The sequence below is a fragment of the Notamacropus eugenii genome, chromosome 3, assembly GCF_028372415.1.
Source record: "Notamacropus eugenii isolate mMacEug1 chromosome 3, mMacEug1.pri_v2, whole genome shotgun sequence".
Taxonomy (NCBI): domain Eukaryota; kingdom Metazoa; phylum Chordata; class Mammalia; order Diprotodontia; family Macropodidae; genus Notamacropus; species Notamacropus eugenii.
The window spans coordinates 141,227,808-141,249,429 of record NC_092874.1 but is presented as its reverse complement, the minus strand read 5'-3'; the positions used below and the strand labels follow the sequence as shown (position 1 = coordinate 141,249,429).

The window sequence follows — 21,622 nt, the reverse complement described above, 5'->3', positions numbered from 1 at the left end:
ACAAGTTGTGGTATATGAAAGTAATGGGATACTATTGTGCTATAAGAAATGATAAACAGGAAGACTTCAGAGAGACCTGGAAGGATGCCAGGCCTAGAGGCCTGAGGGCTACCCGAGTCTTCTTACCTTACCTCTCGCAGGTCTTCGGCTGGCCAAACCGGATAGTCGTATGAGAGAAGAGACCTCTCAGAGTCGAACAAGGGTTAAGCTTTATTCAGGGTTCTGGTTACAAGTGCAGGGGGAACTCTTCCTTAGGAGGGAGCGATTGGAAGTAGAAGTGTAAGTGGGGAGAGAGAGGGAGGGAAGAGCGAAGAGAGGGAAAGGGAGGAGAGGCCTTCTGTCCTGTAACGACCCCTCCCGAGCTAAGAGCGCTTTCAGGCTTTCCTGATCCTAATTAAGCTCTCCAGCCGCATAGTTTCCACCTGAATACCGTGCCTGTTAGATAACAATAGGTGTGCCCAGACCCGGGACAATCTCGAGGGCGGGGAGAGCTCTCTCCCATCACGTTTCTCACGGGAAGAGGCAGAAATACACGAGATTGCTCGGTTCCCCTCGATTCCCAGCCGTTTCCTGGGGGGCCTCGTGAGAACTCTAAGATTTAGAAGTTCCCACCTTTACCCTCCCGAGACTGTCCACATGGAATTGAGCTTCCATCCCCAGCAGAAGGACTTATATGAACTGATGCTAAGGGAAAGGAGCAGAACCAGGAGAACTTTGTACACAGCAACAACCACAGTGCGTGAGGAATTTTTCTGGTAGACTTAGCCCTTCACAGCAGTGCAAGGAACTAAAAAATTCCCAATAGATTCTTGAGGCAAAATGCCTTCCACATACAGAGAAAGAACTATGCAATTGGATCACAGAATGAAGTAGACCATTTTCTCTTGTGTTACGTTTTGTTTTGTTTTTCATGGTTTCTCCCATTCATTTTAATTTTTCTATGCAACATGACTAAGGTGAAAATGTACTTAATAAGAATGTATGTGTAGAACCTATATAAGATTGCATGCTGTCTCAGGGAGGGAGGAAAGAGGTTGGAGGAAGGAGGGGGAGGGAGGGGGAAAAATCTAAGATATATGGAAGTGATTGTAGAAAACTGAAAACAAATTAATTTTAAAAAAGAAAAAAAAGAACAGTTTTTTGGACCTCAGGTTAAGAGCCCTAGAACTCTAAACCCATACACCATGTTCTGGTATAAAATTTTGCCCCAAGATTGTTCACAACAAAGCAAAATTATCAGTTGTACTTTGGAAATGGGATCGTTAGACCAGGGTTGTTAAGGACATCATCTAAACAGGATACGCTATCTCTAAGGCATTTGGTCAGTGACAGTGGAGGCTAGGGAATGATTTATTCTTGGTGGATAGATTGTGATTAACCCTCCAAAGACAAGGATATAAAGCAACAGAGCTGTTAGCAATATCTAATCAGCTAGCTGATATTTCAGAGGAAAATAGTACAAGGTATTATTGTAATTCAAGATCAGTGGATCCAAGTGAACATTTTGGGATCTACTGGATTTTTTCATTGTTTTCCTTCCTCCTCCCTTTCCCTGCCTCTCAACTGAATGGGTATATCTCACTCAAAGTGAGAATCTGATAAGACCTTAGGCTAAAATGGCCAAGGTCTCACATTGCATCCTGGGCCATCTTCAGTCATCCTGTTGAATATCAGACCACTGGACCCAGATGGCTCAGGAGAAAGAAGTGAGGCTGGTGATCTTGCACAGCCCTCCCTCACTCAAATCAAAGTCAATGGCAAGTCATGTCATCATCTTGATGTCATGGTCCTCTTGGAGAACAAAGGACAAACACAACAAGCAGCCTCTCAATTGTCTTTATTTCTCTCCTTCCCTCTTGTGGCTATCAGCCTCTTAACTTTTTCTTTTTCCTTCACCCATCTATTTGTGTCTCTTCTCATTCCTATTCTTGAAAAATTTCCCCTCTAAAAAGGAAGAAGAAAAATTTCCCCTCTATCTCATACTCTTACTTGCCACACTATGGAATCACGCGACCTTTCAAAGTACTTTTTGTAGTAATTGGATGAAGTTTTATGCTCCCCGTTAATGAAAAACTCATGCATTTACCCTTTTGTATGAATATCTTAAATGGAAAAACTTGAATTAAAAAAAAATTTCAGGTGAGTGTTGTTTTCTAAAGTCAGTGGCTTACAAGGAATAATAAATTTTAAAAAGTCCCTACTCCTTGTGTAAGTTTTGTAGCTGACATTTATATCATGTTTTGCATAGCTTAGCTCAGGGGTAGGTAGGCCATGAGGCCACTGTGGCCTGGAGGCCTCAGGTTCCCCCCCATCCCCCTACCCCCGACTTAGCTCTTTTTATCCTCACAACCCTGTAAAGGAAAGCATTAAAGGTCATGCCCTCATTTTACAAATGGGGAAACTAAGGCCCAGGTTAAACAACTTACCCAAGGTTACTCAGCCAGTAAATGTCAGAATCAGAGTCTGAATACAGATCTCTCCTGACTCCAAGACCATGACTTTCCGCAATACCACCTAAGTGTATTAGGAATAGTCTGTTGGCTCTTCCATGAATGCAAGAGCAAAGAGTGTTAGAAGTCATTATATGGAACAAGGATGAAGAAGGAATCAAAAGCTTTTCTTTTCTTTGGGACTTTGCCCTCCAAAGTTGCTTAGATTTTTCCTCACAGTGGGAATGAAGGTAAGCTTGGGGCCATCATGTGCCTTGAAAGACAGAGGATGCCTTCCTCTCCTTAGCTGCTTGTGTTGAGCCATGAGATCTTTAGTACTTGTGGAGACCAAATTTCAACAACCTGTCTGAGAGTGATGGCCTGGCTGTTGAGAGCCTAAGAGTCAGTTCTTGCCTGACACTAGCTTTTTTTCCCCTCTAAAATGAGATGGTCCTTTCAATGGCTGGCAGTCTATGAATCTGTGCGATTTGAATTCCATTTGGCTATAGTTCATCTTCAGTTTCAGTGAGAGGTTGAGGAGAATGAGCCTTCCTTTGTGACCATTAAACCACTTCCCTTCTTTGGAGTCTCAGCTTCCTTCTCTGTAAAATCAGAGAGCTGACTAGGATGCTCTAACAAGTCTCTTCTGCTTTTAATGTGATATTTTGAGAGGAAGGGGACAGACTGACTTGAGACCTTCTCTCACCCCCTTCTCCAAAAAGTGTTTAACTGTTTGTTGTAGGGGTTACTACTGTAGCCCATCCTTAATCTTAATAAGGCTTCCAGGATGAAGAACCAACTAGTTAGTCTTGATAACCAGGTATTAGGGCTGGTTGAAATAGTTTACCAATGCCTCTTTTTCTTTGGTTGAGGACAGGAGGCAGGTATGGTGTTCTGGGGTTTTTTGTTCTCACCTCTCCACCACCAACTACTTTTGTGCCTCTTGCTATAAGCACAAAAAAAATCCTAGTTGTTTGTGGTAGGGTCACTGTATAGGAACCAGGGTTCCCTTCTTTCCTTCCCTCACCCCACATGTTTTAGGCTAGTTTTTTCCCAGAAAGGCAGCCCAACTGTCCCAAGATTTGATTGACCCAGACAGTCAAGGCTCAAGCTTCCCTTCTCCTGACTAGAACAGCTTCCTAGTAGCTTCTGTTCATATTAATATGGTTTCCTGTTCACCTAAAGGGATTAAAAAGGACAACCCATGTGGCCTCAAACCTTTCAGATTTGACAGATATCCCAAGCAGATGAATTTCCATATGGAGACAAAGTGGGGTATGTTGACCCAAGCTAAGTGCTGGAGTGTCCTTGATATTAAATACCCTTTCTACACCATAGCTAAGTAAGCCTCTTTTTGCTAACTGTTGAATAACTTACAAGTCCCTCATTTTATCCTAATGTTGAACCCAAAGTAAGAGAATCCCATAGGCCTGGCCCCTAATATCATGTATATGATTTTATACTCATTTTACAAGGTGAGGAAATTATGGGTCAGAGAGTACCTGATCCATGAGCCTTAGTTAGAGCCTTTCACTGATCAGGAATATTCTGAAAGGGGAGGACAAGTGGGAATGATTGATTGATTTGAGGTAGATAGGGAACAGCTGCCACTTCCAATAGATGTAATTTTTGACAGTACATGTGCTTTTACCAAAAGACATCCTCAACCTTTTTGTATTAAGTTCTAGGGATACCCAATTTGAAAGGCTGTGTATGAAAGGTAAAGGGTTTATAGCTGCCTGTAATTGTAATTACATCCCACCACAAAGGGTTTTTAAAATGATCTTGATCAAGAGAAAATCAAATGGTCATCATTGTTTGACTTGGCAGGGTGAGATTCAGCTACTGGGTGTGTTGTGACAAAGTAAGTCAGAAAAGAGTAAACTGTCGCATGTGCAGAGGACAGAATGTGGGTGGAAAGTTAATGTCACAGAAGATATTGTAAGTAGCTGTCTGTGTGGTCTAAGACAAGTCATTAACTACTGTGTACCTTGGCTTTCCTATTTATATGATGGAAACTTTGTGAGTGAGATGGTGGGCAGTAACAAGAGTGAGCCTGAGCATGTAGCTTAGTGATGTCTAGGCAAGAGTCCCCTATAGGGTGATTTGTATACTTAAAAGATTTTTAGATGGCTGGTTTTGCCTCTGAGATGGTCTTTGCTTTTTTCAGGAGCATGAAGAATGTGAGTCCTGAGGCTAGACGCAGGTCTGCATGCTCTCATTGTCTCATCCTCAAACCCTGAGGATGTGCGTAGCTCTGAATCAAAATGTCATCTGCTGCAGCAGTATCAGTATTGGGGAAAGCAAGAGAAGAGTCCTTATACTGATACTCTACACTGTAATGGAAAGAGCACTGGATTTGCAGTCTAGGGACCTGGGTGCAAATTCTTTCTTTGATATAACCTATGAAATTGGACAAATCACTCGACTTCTTTGGACCTCTGTTCATTCAAAATTCAATTTAAACAAATATATAAGCACCTGTTATGTTCACTACTTAGTTCACTACTCCAAGTTCTGGGATTAGTAAACCAGGTTCAGTTTTGTTGGGCAGAGGGCTAACTCCTAAATCATAACTCTCTGACCTATTACCCATGTGCTAGAAACCTCAGAATATGTAGCTTATGTCTAGGTCTCCCTTTTAGGTAAAAGTTCTTATGTAATCATCCGAATGAACAATACATATAGTGCATAAAATGGCCTATATTTCACCCCACAGAAAGTACAGAAAACATAAATCAAGAAAGTAAGTCATCAGCAAGCATTAATTATGTTCCTCCTATGCACCAGGCACTGTATCAGTTGTCTTCTCCCTACCTGTGTTTCAGGGGCAGTCTTTGGCATCATCAGAACCAGGTAGTAACCTGGTATTCAAAATGGTAACCTTATTTGTTACAACTGAGCCAGTCCAGGTGGCTTGTTTCCTAGGTAAATTCAGGGACTCTTTATTGGACTGTGTAGTTCCTTTAATAAGAAGGATAATCCTTTGCCCAAAAAATGCCAGTAATTTAAAAAGAAATTTAAGAACGCATTCGGATGTCTGCATGGGTCTTGGGAGAGTACTGTAGAGATACTGAGTGTTGGGGGGTCCTCTATTGGAATACTTGAATGAGTCCCAAAATTTGGGAGCCATTTCAAGTTATAGAGAGGAGATTTGAATTTCAGTCCTGAAGTAATAGAGACTTCAAGCCAAATAATTGATGGTCATCTTCAATGGTTTTCCCAATGACAATTCAAACTCCTAAGTCCAGCATTTACAGCTTTCTGCATGTTTATCTAGGTTTTCCTCTATGTCTGAAATAAACACCTTCTTCATCAATATCTCTCAGAATTCTTGTCTTCCTTTAAGGCTAAACTCAGATTCCACCTCTCCCATGAAGCCTTCTCTTACCTCTCCTCCAGTTGTTATGCTCATTTATTCATCAAAATTGCTTTTTATTATGTTTATTCATATACTTTTGTGTTTGAGTCTACTTGGTTATTGCCCAGGTGGTGCCGTATTTCATATGAATCATTTTTGACATTATGGTATTGGTGATATGTTTAAACAGAGAATAACTTTCTGTCTGGCATTCAAATACTCCTAACATTCTTATTATACTTGGGTCTCATTTATGTGTACTTCACAAATAAACCAGAAGTTCAGAACTCAAAGTATTTTCGATACCCAATAAAGGCAGCAAAATGTTACCCTTTGGGGCAACTTGTTCAATAATTACTAAATTGATAGTAACTTGTTCTGTACACCTGAGGAACTTTTGATTAAAAAGTTTTTGCTCCTCGGGCATTGTTATTTTCTAAATTCTATAAAAAAAACTTTTTCTTAGTGATATCTGTTACTGCTTTGTATAAAAGTACTTTTGTTGCTTAGTCATTTCAATTGTGCAAACTCTTCATGATCCCATTTGGAGTTTTCTTAGCAATGACACTGGAATAGTTTACCAGTTTCTTCTCCAGCTCATTTTACAGAAAAGGAAACTGAGGCAAACTGGGTTAAGTAACTTGCCCAAGGTCACATAGCTAGTAAGTGTCTGAAGCTGAATATGAACTTAGGTCTTCCTAACTCCAAGCCTGACACTCTCTCCTCTGTGTAACCTAGCCACCCATGTACATAAACATATAATTGACCTACATTTGGAGGGATCTCGTCTTTGAGGAGTAGATATGTGATGCCTTCTGTTAAGAAAGGTGGAATCAAGTTTATATCTGAGAGGAAATTGTAAAGTGTCTTGCCAGTACCATTGTAAAATGTTTAGTCAATAATTATGAATTTTATTTGCGTATACCACTTTAGAGTTTTGCAGAGAAGCTAAAGTTTGTCCCCACTCTTGAAATAACTGTTCTCTCATTGACTGTATTAATATTACCCAAGCTTTCCGTTTCTCCTTTGATTTCATTGTTGATGTGGATACAAATGGCACCCTAAGGGTGAGTAAGGGTTACTTTCCCAGACTCTCTGAGGGGCTTTGAGGCTCATTCTATAGCCCATCCTGTAACTTGAAGGTATCCTAATGCCCTTGAAATACATATCTTGAAAAACCATGCAACTTGTACCAAAAGAGTTGCTTTTGTCCTCCTTATCCTGTCACGTTCTATCATTCATCTTCCTCATCCTGTGTCATGACTTTTCCTCATCTTGCAAGCAACCACCTTCCTCACCTTGCTTGTACTTATCCTGTCCCTAAATCTCCAATCCCCATTAGAAACCCTAAAAATGATATGTCTGGTTATTTTCCTTTGTTTAGCTCCTTGCTAAATCTCAGGCCCGCTGCTTTCACATCAATAAACCTCCCATTGGCTAAAAAGAAAGTCTCAGTGATTTCTTTCAAATCTGAACCAGCCCTTCCAACTCTGTCTTCAATAATTGTCATTGTTTTTTGGAATTCTTGTGACCATATAGACCAGACACATTCCACATACCCTCCTTTGAGAGTTCTATTTCAATCAGTTTTCTTCTCACGCTAGAATAGTAAAGTTTATGATTGATATTGAATTTATTTTTGTTCTTTGTAATTTTTGATTTCTTTATTTCCTTAACATTTTGACTTTGACTTTGAGTTGCTGATTTAGAGACTTTAGAATTTCAAACATGCTTTTGTTTTCTGGATTTCCTTCTGCCTGTTTTTTTTTTTTTTTGTTGTTGTTGTTTTTAATTTGGCAATAGGGGTATTCAAGTTTTCTATTGTGTGAATTTGCAAGATATGAATGTAATTTCCTTCCTGTAGGTCTCCAATTGCTTTCTCAAGTGGCTTCTTCCATTATGGAGTACACCTCAATAAGGCATTCCTTAATAGTACCGTATTTCCTCTTAGGTTCTTACTGTGGCAATGCCAGAATTACATTATCCTTTGTGCAGATCTTGAAATGTTTATGCTTTCTGTCCCACTTAACTGAAGAATATGTTCATTCATGATAGCAAACCCAGTTTTTTAAAAATTACTATTTTCATTTTTATTATTCCTATTGTCATCTACCTCTAGTAAGGGAAGGACAAGCAAGGGAAGAAGATGTAATAGGAAGATAACTGGGCTCAAGACTGGGGTAGAAAATGGCATTAAGTTCAATACCCTGAACATTTTTTTTTTTAGATGAACTCTTCCTTTAGGGTTAGGGATGTAGTGGGACAGCCACTGTGATGTGATGTGAAAAATGTGATATGAAGACTGTATATGGAAGTTGCTGGGTGTGTGTTTGTTGGGGGGAGTTTTGGTGGGGGAGTATGGGATACTTGAGATAATAGGATTATCATTTCAATTTAGAATTAAAAGGGACCTTAAAGGCTGAGAAAATCAAGCTGATACCAACTCCATTTTTATAACTGATTCTATTCTGTATCACCACTGACATTTTGTATACTGCCTAAGTCATATTTCTTTGTCTCTAAGTTAAGTTTCTAAGTTGAGCTTTCCTCTCTCAGTTAATTAACTTTAGAAGTTTAATTTTCCTGCTAATCTTTGTTTTATTCTTACAGAATAGTTCCAGGCATGATCTACTTGCCTTTCATTGGGTTCCCCACAACTCCATTATACTAGCTTTTCTTGTATGATGAAATAATGAATATATTCATGATATTTGATTCCACTGATGGTGGTCAGATTTATCCATTGAACCTTATTCACCAAGATAATGTGATTACCTAATGGCAGAGAAGATATTGTGCAGAATATGTCTCCTGTTTTTATCTTATAAAAATACAAACCAAAAAAACCTCAGTTGTGGATTTGTTTCAGTAAGCAGACAATGCGGTATATTTTATAATGTAATTGTCAGTGGTTTAGGGACCTTCCACTGTGATGAAAATTTATATTTATTACTGAGCCAAGTTATGCATTCTGGTAGGCATATTTTTTTCTAGACAATGTAATAGAGAGATAAATGGAATCAATGAATTATATTTTGGAATTAAAAATACTGATAGAAGATATGTAGCCCAATCAATTTATCAGACTTGCATTTCTAGCAGCTGTCAGATTATAAGAAAATCCTAAGTCTCATTTTATTCATAAGAAATCAAGTGTGAAATGGGTAGAATCAAAGCTCATCAGATCAGTAATATATCAAAGCTTCTGGTAGTATCCACTCTTATTTGGAACAAATTACATGATGTATCAAGGAAACTCCACAATAAATGGTACACATGGACAGCTGACATCCTTATAACTATAATGTTTTATTTAACTTTCCTTTAACTGTTCAATTAGCAAGTATTTATTAAGCACTCATTCTATGCCAGGTATTAGTCAATCCATGAGCATTTATTAAGCACCTACTATGTACCTGGCATGGTTCTAAGTTCTAGGGACACAAAGAAAGGTGCAAGATAGTCCCTGCTGTCCAGGAGCTCACAATCTAATGGATACAAATCCCTTCTCTCAAGGAGCTTACATTCTTACATGAGTGAATACAACTCGTTCACAGATAAATAAATAGAAAATAAAAGCAGTTTTGAGGGAGGGTTGGTAACAACTTGAAAAGCCGTTTCTATTAATTTATGAAGAAATACCACTTGATTGCCATAAAATCCTGGCATGAGATTTAATAGAGAAATGAGTCAGTAGCAGTTCAAGACAGAGCCCACATATGAAAAAGGGATGTTATTCCCAAACATTGTATCTGCAATAACAAAAAGGAGAGAACAATTAGATACCAGATCTGTAATATGATACTTTTATATTTGTATTTCTATTTCTTAAGGCTTCTGGTTGATTTTTAATTGTGAAAGAGATAAGAAAAACCTACTTTTTGGAAGGTTTAGAATTATAAATGATTTTTAAAGTAAGTTTTTATTGATATTTTCTGGGGTTTTTTACATCACCATAGTATCCTATGCATTCTTTCCCCACCCTTTCCTGAAAGCCATCCTATACAACAGTTTTTTATAAAGGAAAAAAAAGTCAATACAAATGATCAATACATTGAAAAAATACAAAATATGTATAAAGAGCAACACCTGTGGACCTCCCACCTCCTCTAAAGGGTAGATTGGAAGTATCTTCTCTTATCTCTTCGTTCAAGTTCCATTTGATCTTCATAATTTTTTGCATTTACTTTTGCTTTTTTTGGTGTGTCATTATTTCTATTTACATTATTGTAGGAATTGTGTATATTATGTTCTTGGCTATTCCTTCTTCATTCTGCATCAGTTCACATAGATCTTGCATGCTTCTCTGTATTTATCATACTTATCATTTCTTACAACATGGTAGTATTTCATTACATTCATGTACCCCAATTAATTTAGCCATTCCCCAGCCAATGAGCATCTATTCCGTTTCTAATTCTTAACTATCACAAAAAGTGCTTCTATAAATATTTTGGAATAGATATGCATTTTGTTTTCTTATCGTTGGCTTCCTTGGGGGTATAAACTCAATAACAGAGTCTTTAGTTCAAAGGATATGGATACTTTAACCACTTTATTTGCACAATTCCAAAATGCTTGCACCATTTCACAGCTCCACCAACAATGTATTAGTGTGTCAATCTTCCTACAACCCCTCTAACATTGTTGCTATTTTTTTTTTTATCATTTTTACCTATTTGCAAGGTATGAGGTAAAATCTCAGTACTGTTTTGATTTGCATTTCTCATGATATTAATGATCTGGAGGATTTTTTCATGTGGTTATAGATACTTTGCCATTCTGAAAACTGTTTGTACATATCCTCTGATCATTATCTATTAAAGAATGGCTATTAGCCTACTATATATTTAGTAATTCTTTATATATCTTGGATACCAAGCTCTTATCAGAGAAATTTTATGTAAAGATTTTTCCCATTAGAGTACTTTGCTTCTTATCCTAGACGCCTTGATGTTGGTCAGGCATAAGCTTTACAGTTTCATTGAATGAAAGTTAACTATTTTATATTTTGTAATTATCTCTCTCTTGGTTGAGAATACATCTTTATCTATAGCTATGAGGAGTAAGGGGTCTGTTTCTCTTCTAAAGTATTATCTTTAATATTAAGGCTATGTATTCATTTAGGATATATTGTAAAGGTATAAGATGTTGGTCTAAGCCTAATTTCTGTCAGACTGCTTTCCAGTTTCTAGTCAAACACTGGATGATTGAGTTTCATTTTTTTCTGAATTTCCCTTGTCTAGTCTATTTCATTGATTTATCTCTCTTTTCTTTAAGAAGTATCAGGTGGTTTTGATAACTGTTATAACATAACAATAATATAATATAATATAGTTATAACTAGTTACAATATAGTTATAACTTTATAATATAGTTTGAGTTCTGATAGTTCTTTTCCCCTTTTGTCCTTATTTCTTTACATCATTTTCCTTGATATTCTAGACTTTTTGTTCTTCTAAATGAATTTTGTAGTTTTATCGAACTGAAAGTATCTTCTTAGCAATATGATATGATATTAAAAGTGTAAATTAATTTTGGTAGTATTTTTATTTTTTATTATGTTGGCATGGCCTAGCCACATGAATATTCTTCCAATGTTTTATGTGGTCCTTTATTTCTTTAAGTAGTATTTTGTAATTAAGCTTAAACAAGTCTTTTGTGTGCTTTAGGAGTTGATTCCCAGATATTTTGCACATGTTGTAGTTATTTGGAATGGGATTTCCCTTTGTCTTATTGCCTCTTGTGTTTCATAATTATTGTACAGAAATGCTATTGAATTTTGAGTATTTATTTTTGCAGATTGAAACTTTGCTGGAGTTATTGTCTCATTTACTAACTTTGCTGATTCCCTGGGGTTTTCCAAGTAAACCATTATATCATCACCAAATAGGGATAGTTTTATTTCACCTTTACCTGTCATTATTCCTTTACTTCCTTTCTCTTGTCTTATTAATATTGTTAGCATTTCCAGAACTATATCAAATAATAATGGGGAAAGCAAACATACTTGCTTCATTTCCATATTATTGGAAAGGGTTCTGTATCTCCACTGCTTGGGATGGTTGCTTTTGATTTTAGACACATGCTTTTTAGGATATTTTTTTAAAAGGTCTCTCTAAGCCTATAGTATGAAAGAGTATCATCCACTGTCAAAGACTTTTTTCTGCATGTATTGAAATGAGCATATGTTTTGAATGTTTTGGTTTTTCATAGTATTAATAATGCTTGTTTTCTGAATTTTGAGCCATCCTTGAATCATTGGTTCAAATCACACTTGATTGTAATGAAAAGTTTCTTGCAAAAATTGCTATAACCTCTTTGAGAACATGTTTAAATTTTTTTAATCCAAGCCTAAAAATGATATTGGACTATAGTTTTCTTTCCAAGTTTATCTTTCACTGGTTTATGTTGTAGTATATCTGTTTCCTAAAAAAATTCTGGTAGGGGGTTTTCTTAATCTTTTTGAGCATAATTTGTGAAGTATTGATTATTCTTTAAAGGTTTGATAGAATTCTCCTATATATCTGCTAGATTCAGAAGTTTTTTTCCTTTAGCAGTTCTTTTAAAGCTAGATTTATTTCCTTTTCTGAGAGCAGGCTATTTAAGATTTTTATCTGATCTTCTAATAGTATGGGCATTTTATGCTTTTGAAGACATCCTATTTCTTTTGTGTTCTCAGTTTTCATAGCACATACCTGCATAATATGTTTTGAATTATCTTTATTTCTTCTAGTTTTGTTCTGATCTCACCTGGCTCATCTGCTATTTTATTGATTTGATTTCCTCTCTCTTCTTTTTAACCAGATTGGCTAAGATTTTATCAATTTTATCAGTGTTTTCAAAGAAGCAGTTTCAGTTTTATTTAACATTTGTATGTTTTTTACTTATAATTTATCTACTTCCCCTCTACATTTTAATATCTCTTTTTTGTTTATTTTAGGTATATTTGCTAATTTTCTAATTTTTAAAAATTTATGTTCATTAATCACTAATCTTCTATTTCTCTATTTTGTTAATATATGATTGTAAGGATGTGATTCTCCTCCCCCACCTCCCCGAGGACTGCTTTAGGTGCATCCCAGAATGTATTCAAAACTGATAGAGATATTAAAGTTTCTTGTCCCTACTGTATTAGTGTCTATGTCTTCTGGAAGCTCAGATAGTGTTTCCTTTCTAAATTGGGATGCTAAAGTATTTGGAGCATGTCATTTTATTACTGCTGTTGGTGTGTTGTGTATGGTTCCTTTTAGCATAATATAGATTCTTTCTTGTCACTTTTTCCAATGTTTGTTTTTGCTTTCTTTGATAGCAAGATTGCAATGCCTGCTTTTGGGGATTTACTTGATGCGTAGTCATTTGTTTTCCATCCCCCCAGTTTTATTTTGTTTATGTCTTTGTTTTTTAAATCTCTTTCTTTAAGCAACATATTGTAGGATTTTGCTTTCCTATTTCGTTTGTCACTTTTTCATTTCATTGGGTTGTTTAGGTTTATATTTCCTTCATCTGTCTCTAAAGTTTTTTTTTATAAAGTTACGATTTTACTCCTCTTCTTCTATAAACACATTATGTTCCTTCAGTTACTTTGCTTCAATATTTTTTTTAAGGTGGCCCTATTCCCAGTGGATCTCTCTCTCTCCCTCCCTCACTAATCCCCCCTTCTCATTTGTTACCCCTTACCCTTTAGGGTTTTGTTTATTTGTTCCTCTCTCCTGCTTTTATCTGGTTACATATTTCTTTCTCTTTTCTCTTCCATAATACAGATTCCTCCTCCTTCTCTTCTCTGTCAGCTTAATCCTAATCATTAGGTTTTTTTATTTCATTTTTTGCACACCTTTCCAAAAATGATTTCTCCCATTCTCTTCATTATCCATCTTTCCTTTCTGTATACTGTAGACTGTCATTCTATTCATGGCCCCTATAATCATTTGGTGTCTGTCTTTTCTCTGTATTCTTTATATAATCAAAACTTCCAGAGCATCCATTCTAGACTCTGCCCTCTAGATGCTTTCTTCCACTGCCTTGTAGGGCTAAATTATCCCTATAGGTTCCCTATTTTCTATTGTGCCTCACTTTCAAAACAAAGCAAATTATTGCAGGTATTAGAGACATGGTCGGTCCCTTTCCCCCCACCTCTCACTGATCTATACCTTCTCTTGTTGACCTTTTTTCCCCTTATGTTTGCCTAGAAATCGTCCTGTGTCCATGCTCTTCCATTCTTCCAGGTGCCAATTGCCCCCTCCCAGAACAAATGGACTTTTCAGGCACCAAATTCCCCCAGGTTTCATCCAGTGTGAAGGTCCTCATATCCCTTTACCCATAGGAATAGTTACTAGCGGAACCCTCTCCCACTTTCTAGCCTCCTTCCTTTTCCTAAATCTTTTTTCAATCTTTCCCCTCTCCTCACCCACCTCCATGCCAGTTCTCCACTTTGTAAGACCACAGAGGTCACCTTCCCCTCATTGCTGGCCCTTGATTTGACCTCAGCTCATCACTTATTCCCCTCTGCCTCCTTGCTCCCTGTCCCTCCTTTCATATATCTTCTTATGTTGTAATGTAGTCTCACAAAAGGAACATTCACTTGTAGGCAGCATCACCAGGTTCTGACCATTATGCTCCCATCTGCCTCTTCTCTGTTACCTCTATCAGATTTCAGCCTTCTCTTTGTGTACCTTTGGAAAGAAGTCACTTACTGGTTTTTCTATTGTTCCTCTGTTGCCATTGTTATTTGCTTTTGCAATTCTGTTGCTGAACGTGCTGAAGAAGCAAGTCATATTTTAGTTCTGATTTTCTTTCTAAAATGGTTCAGATTCTTCTTTTTTATTGAATTTCCATCCATTTTCCTGCATAGTTAGACTCAGCTTTGCTGAATAGGTCACCCTCATCTGTGTCCTAAGCTCTAATGCTCTTCAGAACATATTCTATTCCCTCCTCCTTTTTCTAGTGGAAGCAGAATAATCTTGGTTTATTCAAATTTCCCTCCTTTGTATTTGACGGTCTTTCTTGAATAACTTATATCTGAACTGAACTGTTAAATCTAACCACTATGTTTCTTGTAGTTTGAAGCTTTGGGTGTTTTTCTAGAGGTGATCTCTGAATTCTTTTGATTGGAATTTCATTTTCTATGTTCAGAAGTTCTTCATAGTTCTTTTGTATTATTTCCTTCATTGTGGTGTTAAGATTTTTTGTCCTTCCATGTTCTTCTGGGAGACATATGATCATTGGGTTGCCTCTATACATCTTATCTTTGCTTGCCTCTAGTGAACATACACACATATACATACACACACATACACACACACACACACATATATATATGTAATATATAAAACATTCTTGTGTTTTGCTTCTCCTCTTCTAGGTTGTTTTTCACTTCTGTGTATTTTCATTTTTAATCTATTGTTCTCTCTTTCTGTTTCTTTGGTAAGGCTTGCCACTCCAGATTCAAGTTTTTCTTTTCTGCTCATGATTTTTGCAGCAGAACACAAATTCTGCTCTCTCATTTCTCTTTTGAATAGGAAGAGTGTGTCTTGATTTCCACATTCTCCTCAAATTCAATCGAATCCTCTCTCTCATCTAGTGTTGAATTGTTTTCCTTAATTTTGTAGTATGTATTCATTGATGCCTGAACTAATTTATGAGATCTGGAGGTCATATTTTCTTCTGTTGTTACTATTTTTCCCTTTGATTTATCTGTTTATGTTCAAGGTCTTTGAGATTTCTTCCTTCTGAAATCTTTGTTACTTTAAATCTTTCTTCCCCTTATGTTCACTCTCTCCTTATTTTACTTATTACTCACTTCCTGATTCCTTCCCTTCTGATTGTGTATTCCTCGTGGACTCGATCTCAAAAAATCTCAGCCTCCTTTCACACTGGGCAGTTCACACTTCACCAACCTAGGTTTCTGCTCCAGCTGACTTTTGGGTAGTTAGAACTAAACCCAGGTGGATACAGTCCTCTTTCCCTAAGCCTTGGCAGAGTCCTGCATAGCCCACTCCCCACCCCCAACATGCATGGTGTCTTGTCCTCGTAACCTTTCCTACTTTCTCTGTTGCTCCTGACCCCACACCAGCACTTTAAAGCTTTTCAGTACTAGTGCTTCTAGATTGTAGCCCCCAGCAGGATTTTGCCCCTAAAGGGTTGTGGCCAATCTGGCTATCAAGGTCTCAGCAAACTTCTGCAGCTTAGAGCAAGGATATCCATGGCACTGGAAAGAGGGAGAGTGGCCTGGGTGCAGGATTGGGTTTTGATATAAACCTGTGTCATGTCCTTGGTTCTTCTAATGTAGACTTGCTTGGGGGCAGGGGGAGGCAGGGGGAGGTAGAAGGGTGTCCTAGATATGGAAACAGCTGAAACTGATTTATCATTGGCACACAATTTTGGTTCTGAAGAGGTTTGAGAGATAATGGGGATTGGAAAGAAAATATTTAGTTTGCCATCATGTTGCTCATGTAATTCAGAAGTCAGAATTGTTGTTGAGTCATTTGAGTCAGACATGACCCCATTTGGGGTTTGCTGAGAGCAAAGATACTGGAATGGCTTGTCAATTCTTTTTCCAGCTCATTTTACAGATGAGGAATCCAAAGCAAACAGGGTTAAGTAATTTGCCCAGGCCACATAGCTAGTTTCCGGGGCCGAATTTGAATCTTTCTGACTTCTGGCCCAGCACTCCATCTACTATGCCACCTAGCTGCCCCAAGAACTCAGATTTACAGATAATTAGAACAGATTGCTCCTTTTCAGGACCTATCACACAGACTTTTATCCAAAAAAATAAGTAGTCAAACAACATACATTTCTCTAGTTCCTTCAATAGTACATTATCTATGATTTTGAAAGAAGTTAATTGGTGGACAAGAGAGTACTTGCTCCCAAGCTAGTTTTGAATTAAAACTTAATTATGTGCATCTCTTGGGAATGGCTTTTTAAAAATTATTTGATGTATTGTGTAATTTTGTTGTCAGAAATAAACATAGCCACATTTAGCTACAGAAGTAGGGATATATCCAAGCATGTCCTTTTTTGCCTTTTTCTAGAAAATAAATAACAGATTTGGAAGAGATCTCAGAACTCATCTAGTTCAATCTCTTTCTCTCATAGATAAAGAAATAGGGACCCAAAGAACCCATATTCTGACCCAAATCTGGCCCTCTCTCCTCCTTTGGCCTCCTTTTGCAAATAGGCCAAATTCTATGTCCAAATGGACAAGACAATGTGATTTGAGGGACACCAAAAATTCATTAGTCAAAAATAAAATCTCTTCGGAATAGTTATATAAATAATAAAGCCTGTTATGATGCCTAAATACCCATACTGTCCCTTCCTGGGAATGATTTATGCCCTATTTGTTAAAATATAAGTGGTATTTGAAAGAAGTAACAGATTATCAGCTATTAATATGTAAGCTGTGCCTCTTTCAGATTTTGGCAATTTTGCTAATTGAAAGAGATAAAGACAAATGTGAGACTTGCATATAAGAAAAGACTAAAAATACAGCCTACAGAGACAATGCACTAGGCAGACTGCCTCACTGCCTTGTTTCCCAGATGCTCATCTGCATAAAACCAACTGCAGAACTTTAGAGTTAAAAACTGGGGAGCCCTGAACCCCAAACCTTTTTTTGTTATTGTTAGATAAATGGGTGTTGTTTTTTTCTGGTTGAGACCTGGCCTAAGAAGATGAGGATCTGGTAAATATATAGTTTGATCACAGTAAGTTAAAATAAGATCTCTAATTCAAGAAATCCAATCCTGAAATAGGAAGATTAATCAAAGAAAAGTACTTGAAACTTAGTGGAAGGAAAGGTTAGCTATATCCTAGAGGAGTTGCTTGGTAAAAGAAGTTATATTACTCTCTATTGCTACCACATGCCCACGATGTGAAAACCTCTTAGAAACCATCCAAAGGACCTTTGGTGAATTCCTAGCTAAGGAATCCTGTCTGTTCTGAAAAGAGCACTGTATTATCCTAGCAGCAGAGACACCTGGCCAAGTAGAGGAGTAGAGCAGCCTACCTTAGCTGCAGAGATTCCTGTCCCAAGAGGCACCATGACCTTTACTGAACTGTATGAGGACAATCCCAGAAAAAGGAAAAGTACATCAAAGACCAAAATTCTAGGGTTGTAAGTTGCTTCATTACTATGTCAGGTTAAGTGTATATTCCCTGTTTTTATGAATACCAGGTATATTTGAGGGAGAGTGCACCCCAAGTTTGTGGATGGAATATTTTGTAAGTATTATATTCTTTCTCTCCCTTTTGACCAAGAGCCTTTGTTAAGAGTTAATAGATTTACTGGTACTAATTGGAAGCACACAAGTCTTGCCTGGGAAGCAGGCTAATGTTAGGAGTAACAACCCACAAGATGACCTCTAAATGCTGGGAGTAACAGCGGTCAGCTCTCTGGGGACTCAACTTGGTAACACGGAGACAAATAGAGAGAATGAGCCCAGAGGAAAAAAGAGGAGCCCTACTACAAATGATTTAGTAAATATTAGCACTTTACATTAGCTAACCAATCAACCACCAATAGCCTAAGGAAACTGGACAAAGGAGAATTTTTTTAAAGATAAATTTTTATTGGCGTCTTTTGTTTTTATATCTCCTCAGTTTCTTCCAGTATCTCTCCTTCCCACTCCCAAAGAGTTATCCCATATAACAAAGAATATTTTTAAGGGGAAAAATAAAGAAGAGGAGGAAGTAGAGAAAAAACTGATCAAATACATCAAAAAAAGTCTGAAAATACATTCACTGTTCCTTCCCTGTGGAGCTTCCACCTCTGCTAAGGAGCAGGGAAGAGATGTCTTCTTTTATCTCTTTTGCATCCCTTGGTTGGTTCTTTGTAATTCTGCAGTCCTTTGTTTCAGTTGTGTGGTTGCTGTTCTTTGCATTTGTATCATTATAGCTAGAGGGTAACCAACAAACCTCAAACCTTAGGTGAGTTTGGGGGCTGTCTCTCCCAAGTAAATGAAGACTTCACCCTGGTGGAATGGGTGGATAAAGACAGTCTGTTCCAGCAGCTTGAAGCAAGCCCTGTAGACCTGGTCAGACATGGTTAGAGCTTGGTCAGACATCAAAGATGCCGAGGTCACCCACTACTGGACTGTCACCAGTCATCTTGACCTTTGTCCTGCCACTGGACTTTGATGGCTCTGGAAGACAGAGTAAGGCTGATGACTTTGTAAAGCTCTGCCTTACTTAAATCCAATTCACCCTTAAGTCAAGACATCATCCATCACATCATGGTGTCAGTGGTCCTCTTGGAAGAAGAAGAATGAACAACAGTTATTGGCTCTGCTTATTTGACCTCATCAGTTCGTATAAGTCCATGCTTATTTGTATTTATTTATCACATCTGTCATTTCTTACAGCACGGTAATATTCCATTATTATGCGCATAGCTGAAGGAAGCTATTTTGCGGTAGCAAACAAAGTTAATGCCCGTTGATTGGAGAATGACTAAACAAATTGTGGTAGAAGAGTTAAATTTTGATAAAGAAGAAAATCGGAGATGTGGGTAGTGCCCTTAAATTTAGACCCAGATGAGATCCCTATATCAGATTCCCTGAAAAGCTACAGAGTAATAAAATGGTGCAAGGTACTATGTCCTAGTCAGGGAGGAGGTGTTAAAAGAATAATGGAGCAATAGTGAAAATAAACAGTTTACTACAGAATTGTTTAGGAACAAAAGGATATTTTCTCTTCACAATATTTTATACAATATACAATATCTTGTTTGATTTAAACTGATACTTTCTCTTCACAATATACTCTGTTGCTGTAGATTAACATCTTGCTATCATTATTAACTATCAGCAGTTAATATTTGAACATTCCAAAGGAAGAAAGAAATAAGATTTTTGTTGTTGTTGTCATATGTCACTTTAGGTCATAATTTAATTTTATTCAATTTAACAGGCATTTAATCAGTGCTTAGTATGTGTCAGATAATGTGCTAGACACTGGAGATGCAAATACTAAAGTGAAAACAAGGGCCTGCTCTCCAGGGGCTTACATTTTACTTGGGGGGGGGGGGGGGGGAAGAAGGGGAGGGGACTTTACAATCTAGATCACTGGAGGCAGAAACCCACTGGAGATGGAAAGAGTTTTATTTATTATTTATGGGCTTGTGTAGAAGACCGCTTGATTGTTGTTGTCGTTGTTGAGTTAAAACAATGGAGGCAGCTCGAGGGTGCAATGGAAAAACTCGGTGACCCTGGGCAAGTCACTTAACCTTTATTTGCCTTAGTCCAATGGAGAAGGAAATGGCAAACCACTCCTGTATCTTTGCCAAGGAAACTGTACTGTCATGGACAATACTGGACAGTACTGGCATGCTATGGTTCACACAGTCACACAAAGAGACACAAAACAAAAACTGTCCTATACATGATTATTTTTTTGTCTAAATGCTTTGCATAGGAGCTTAGGGTGACCGTTTTCCTTTCTCTGTGGGAACTTACCAGGGATCTGTGTAAGCTTAGAGCTTTACTTCTAGAACAGAGGTTACATTTGTAAAATAAGTTTGCTAGTGGAACAGAAGATATGTAAATGAATATGACCAAAAAAGCAAAACAGACTAAAGAAATTAGCAGACTCATTAAGAAAATAATTAAAATAAAGCTTTGGCTTTCACTACTTTGGTCAAAATAATTTTTAAAATTGAATGAATGAGTGAGTGAATGGATGAATGGAGGGGTGGGAAAGTATATATTAAGCACTTACTATGGACAAGACATGTCAAATCAGTCAAGAAACATATATTAATCGGGTAGGTGGTAAAAAGGATTGAGTGTGGGCATGGAGACCTGAGTTCAAATCTACTTTCAGTCACTAACTGTGTGACCCTCGGTAAGTCACTTAATTGCTCTCTGCCTCAGTTTCTCAACTGTAAAATGGGGGATATAATAGCATTTAATTCTCAGAGCCTTTGTGAGTTTCAAACGGGAGAATATTTGTATGTTTAGAACAGTGCCTAGCACATAGTAGACACTTAATAAATATTTGTTCCCTTTCCCTCTTCCCCATTTGCTATGTACCAGAAATTGTGCTAATTTCTGGGGATACAAAGAAAGGAGGGGAGAAAGGGAAGGAAAAAGGAGGAAAAACAAGGAAGAAAAGAAAGGAAGGAAAATAGAGATTCAAGGAGCCAAAGGCAAGGAGCGAGTGCATTCTAGATGTGGAAAATAGTTTATGTGACTCTCCTGAAATGGAAGATGGAATACTGAGACAAGGGAATAGATCGTTTAATTTTACTGGAATATAGAGTGCATGAGATTGAGTTCATAGACTACGCCCTTAAAAACTATATTGAACTGAATTGGAGTCATACTGTGGAAAACTTTAAATGCCATGTTGGAGACTTTGTATTTGATCTTAGAAGGAATAGGGAAACAAAGGACTCATGATGAAGCATGCTATCATCTTCCAGAGAAAGAACTGATGGTGTCTGAATACAGATGGAGGCAACTCCCCCAATCCTAGTTTATGCTAACATAGTTCACTTCTAAGGGAGAACTTCATGGTAGGCAGTTAACAAATGATCCTTGATGGATTGATTGGTTGGTTGGTTGACTGACACTGGTAGGTTCTCAAATCTCATCCAAATCTTCCAGTTCTTAAAAGCTAAATTTCACTAGATGAATCAATAATTTTGTTTTGATGGCTAGTTCAAAAGCATCCCCAACTCGACTATGTTTAGTTCTTAACTTGCTTGTTCTACTTTCAGTAAGAATATGGTTTATCTTCCCAGTTTGGTTTCAAGCGTGATAGTTTACTTAGAAAACCCTAATTAGAGTGCCCTACCATCTCTGCCTTCAGGGAGCTTATGTTTCCT

At 37.4% G+C, this 21,622-nt stretch overlaps 1 protein-coding gene across 6 annotated transcripts in view; it reads left to right on the top strand.

Moving 5' to 3' along the window:
* Nucleotides 1-21,622, top strand: part of LOC140533361 (uncharacterized) — a 130,700-nt gene that overhangs the window by 77,960 nt on the left and 31,118 nt on the right. For 3 of the 6 annotated variants that reach the window (XM_072653004.1, XM_072653003.1, XM_072653006.1), the window contains exon 9: nt 17,972-18,018. The exons of the other annotated variants lie outside the window; for them this stretch is intronic. In XM_072653004.1, the coding sequence (XP_072509105.1) occupies nt 17,972-18,018 (47 nt within the window). The remainder of the gene's footprint in view (nt 1-17,971; nt 18,019-21,622) is intronic. 6 annotated transcript variants of the gene reach the window in all.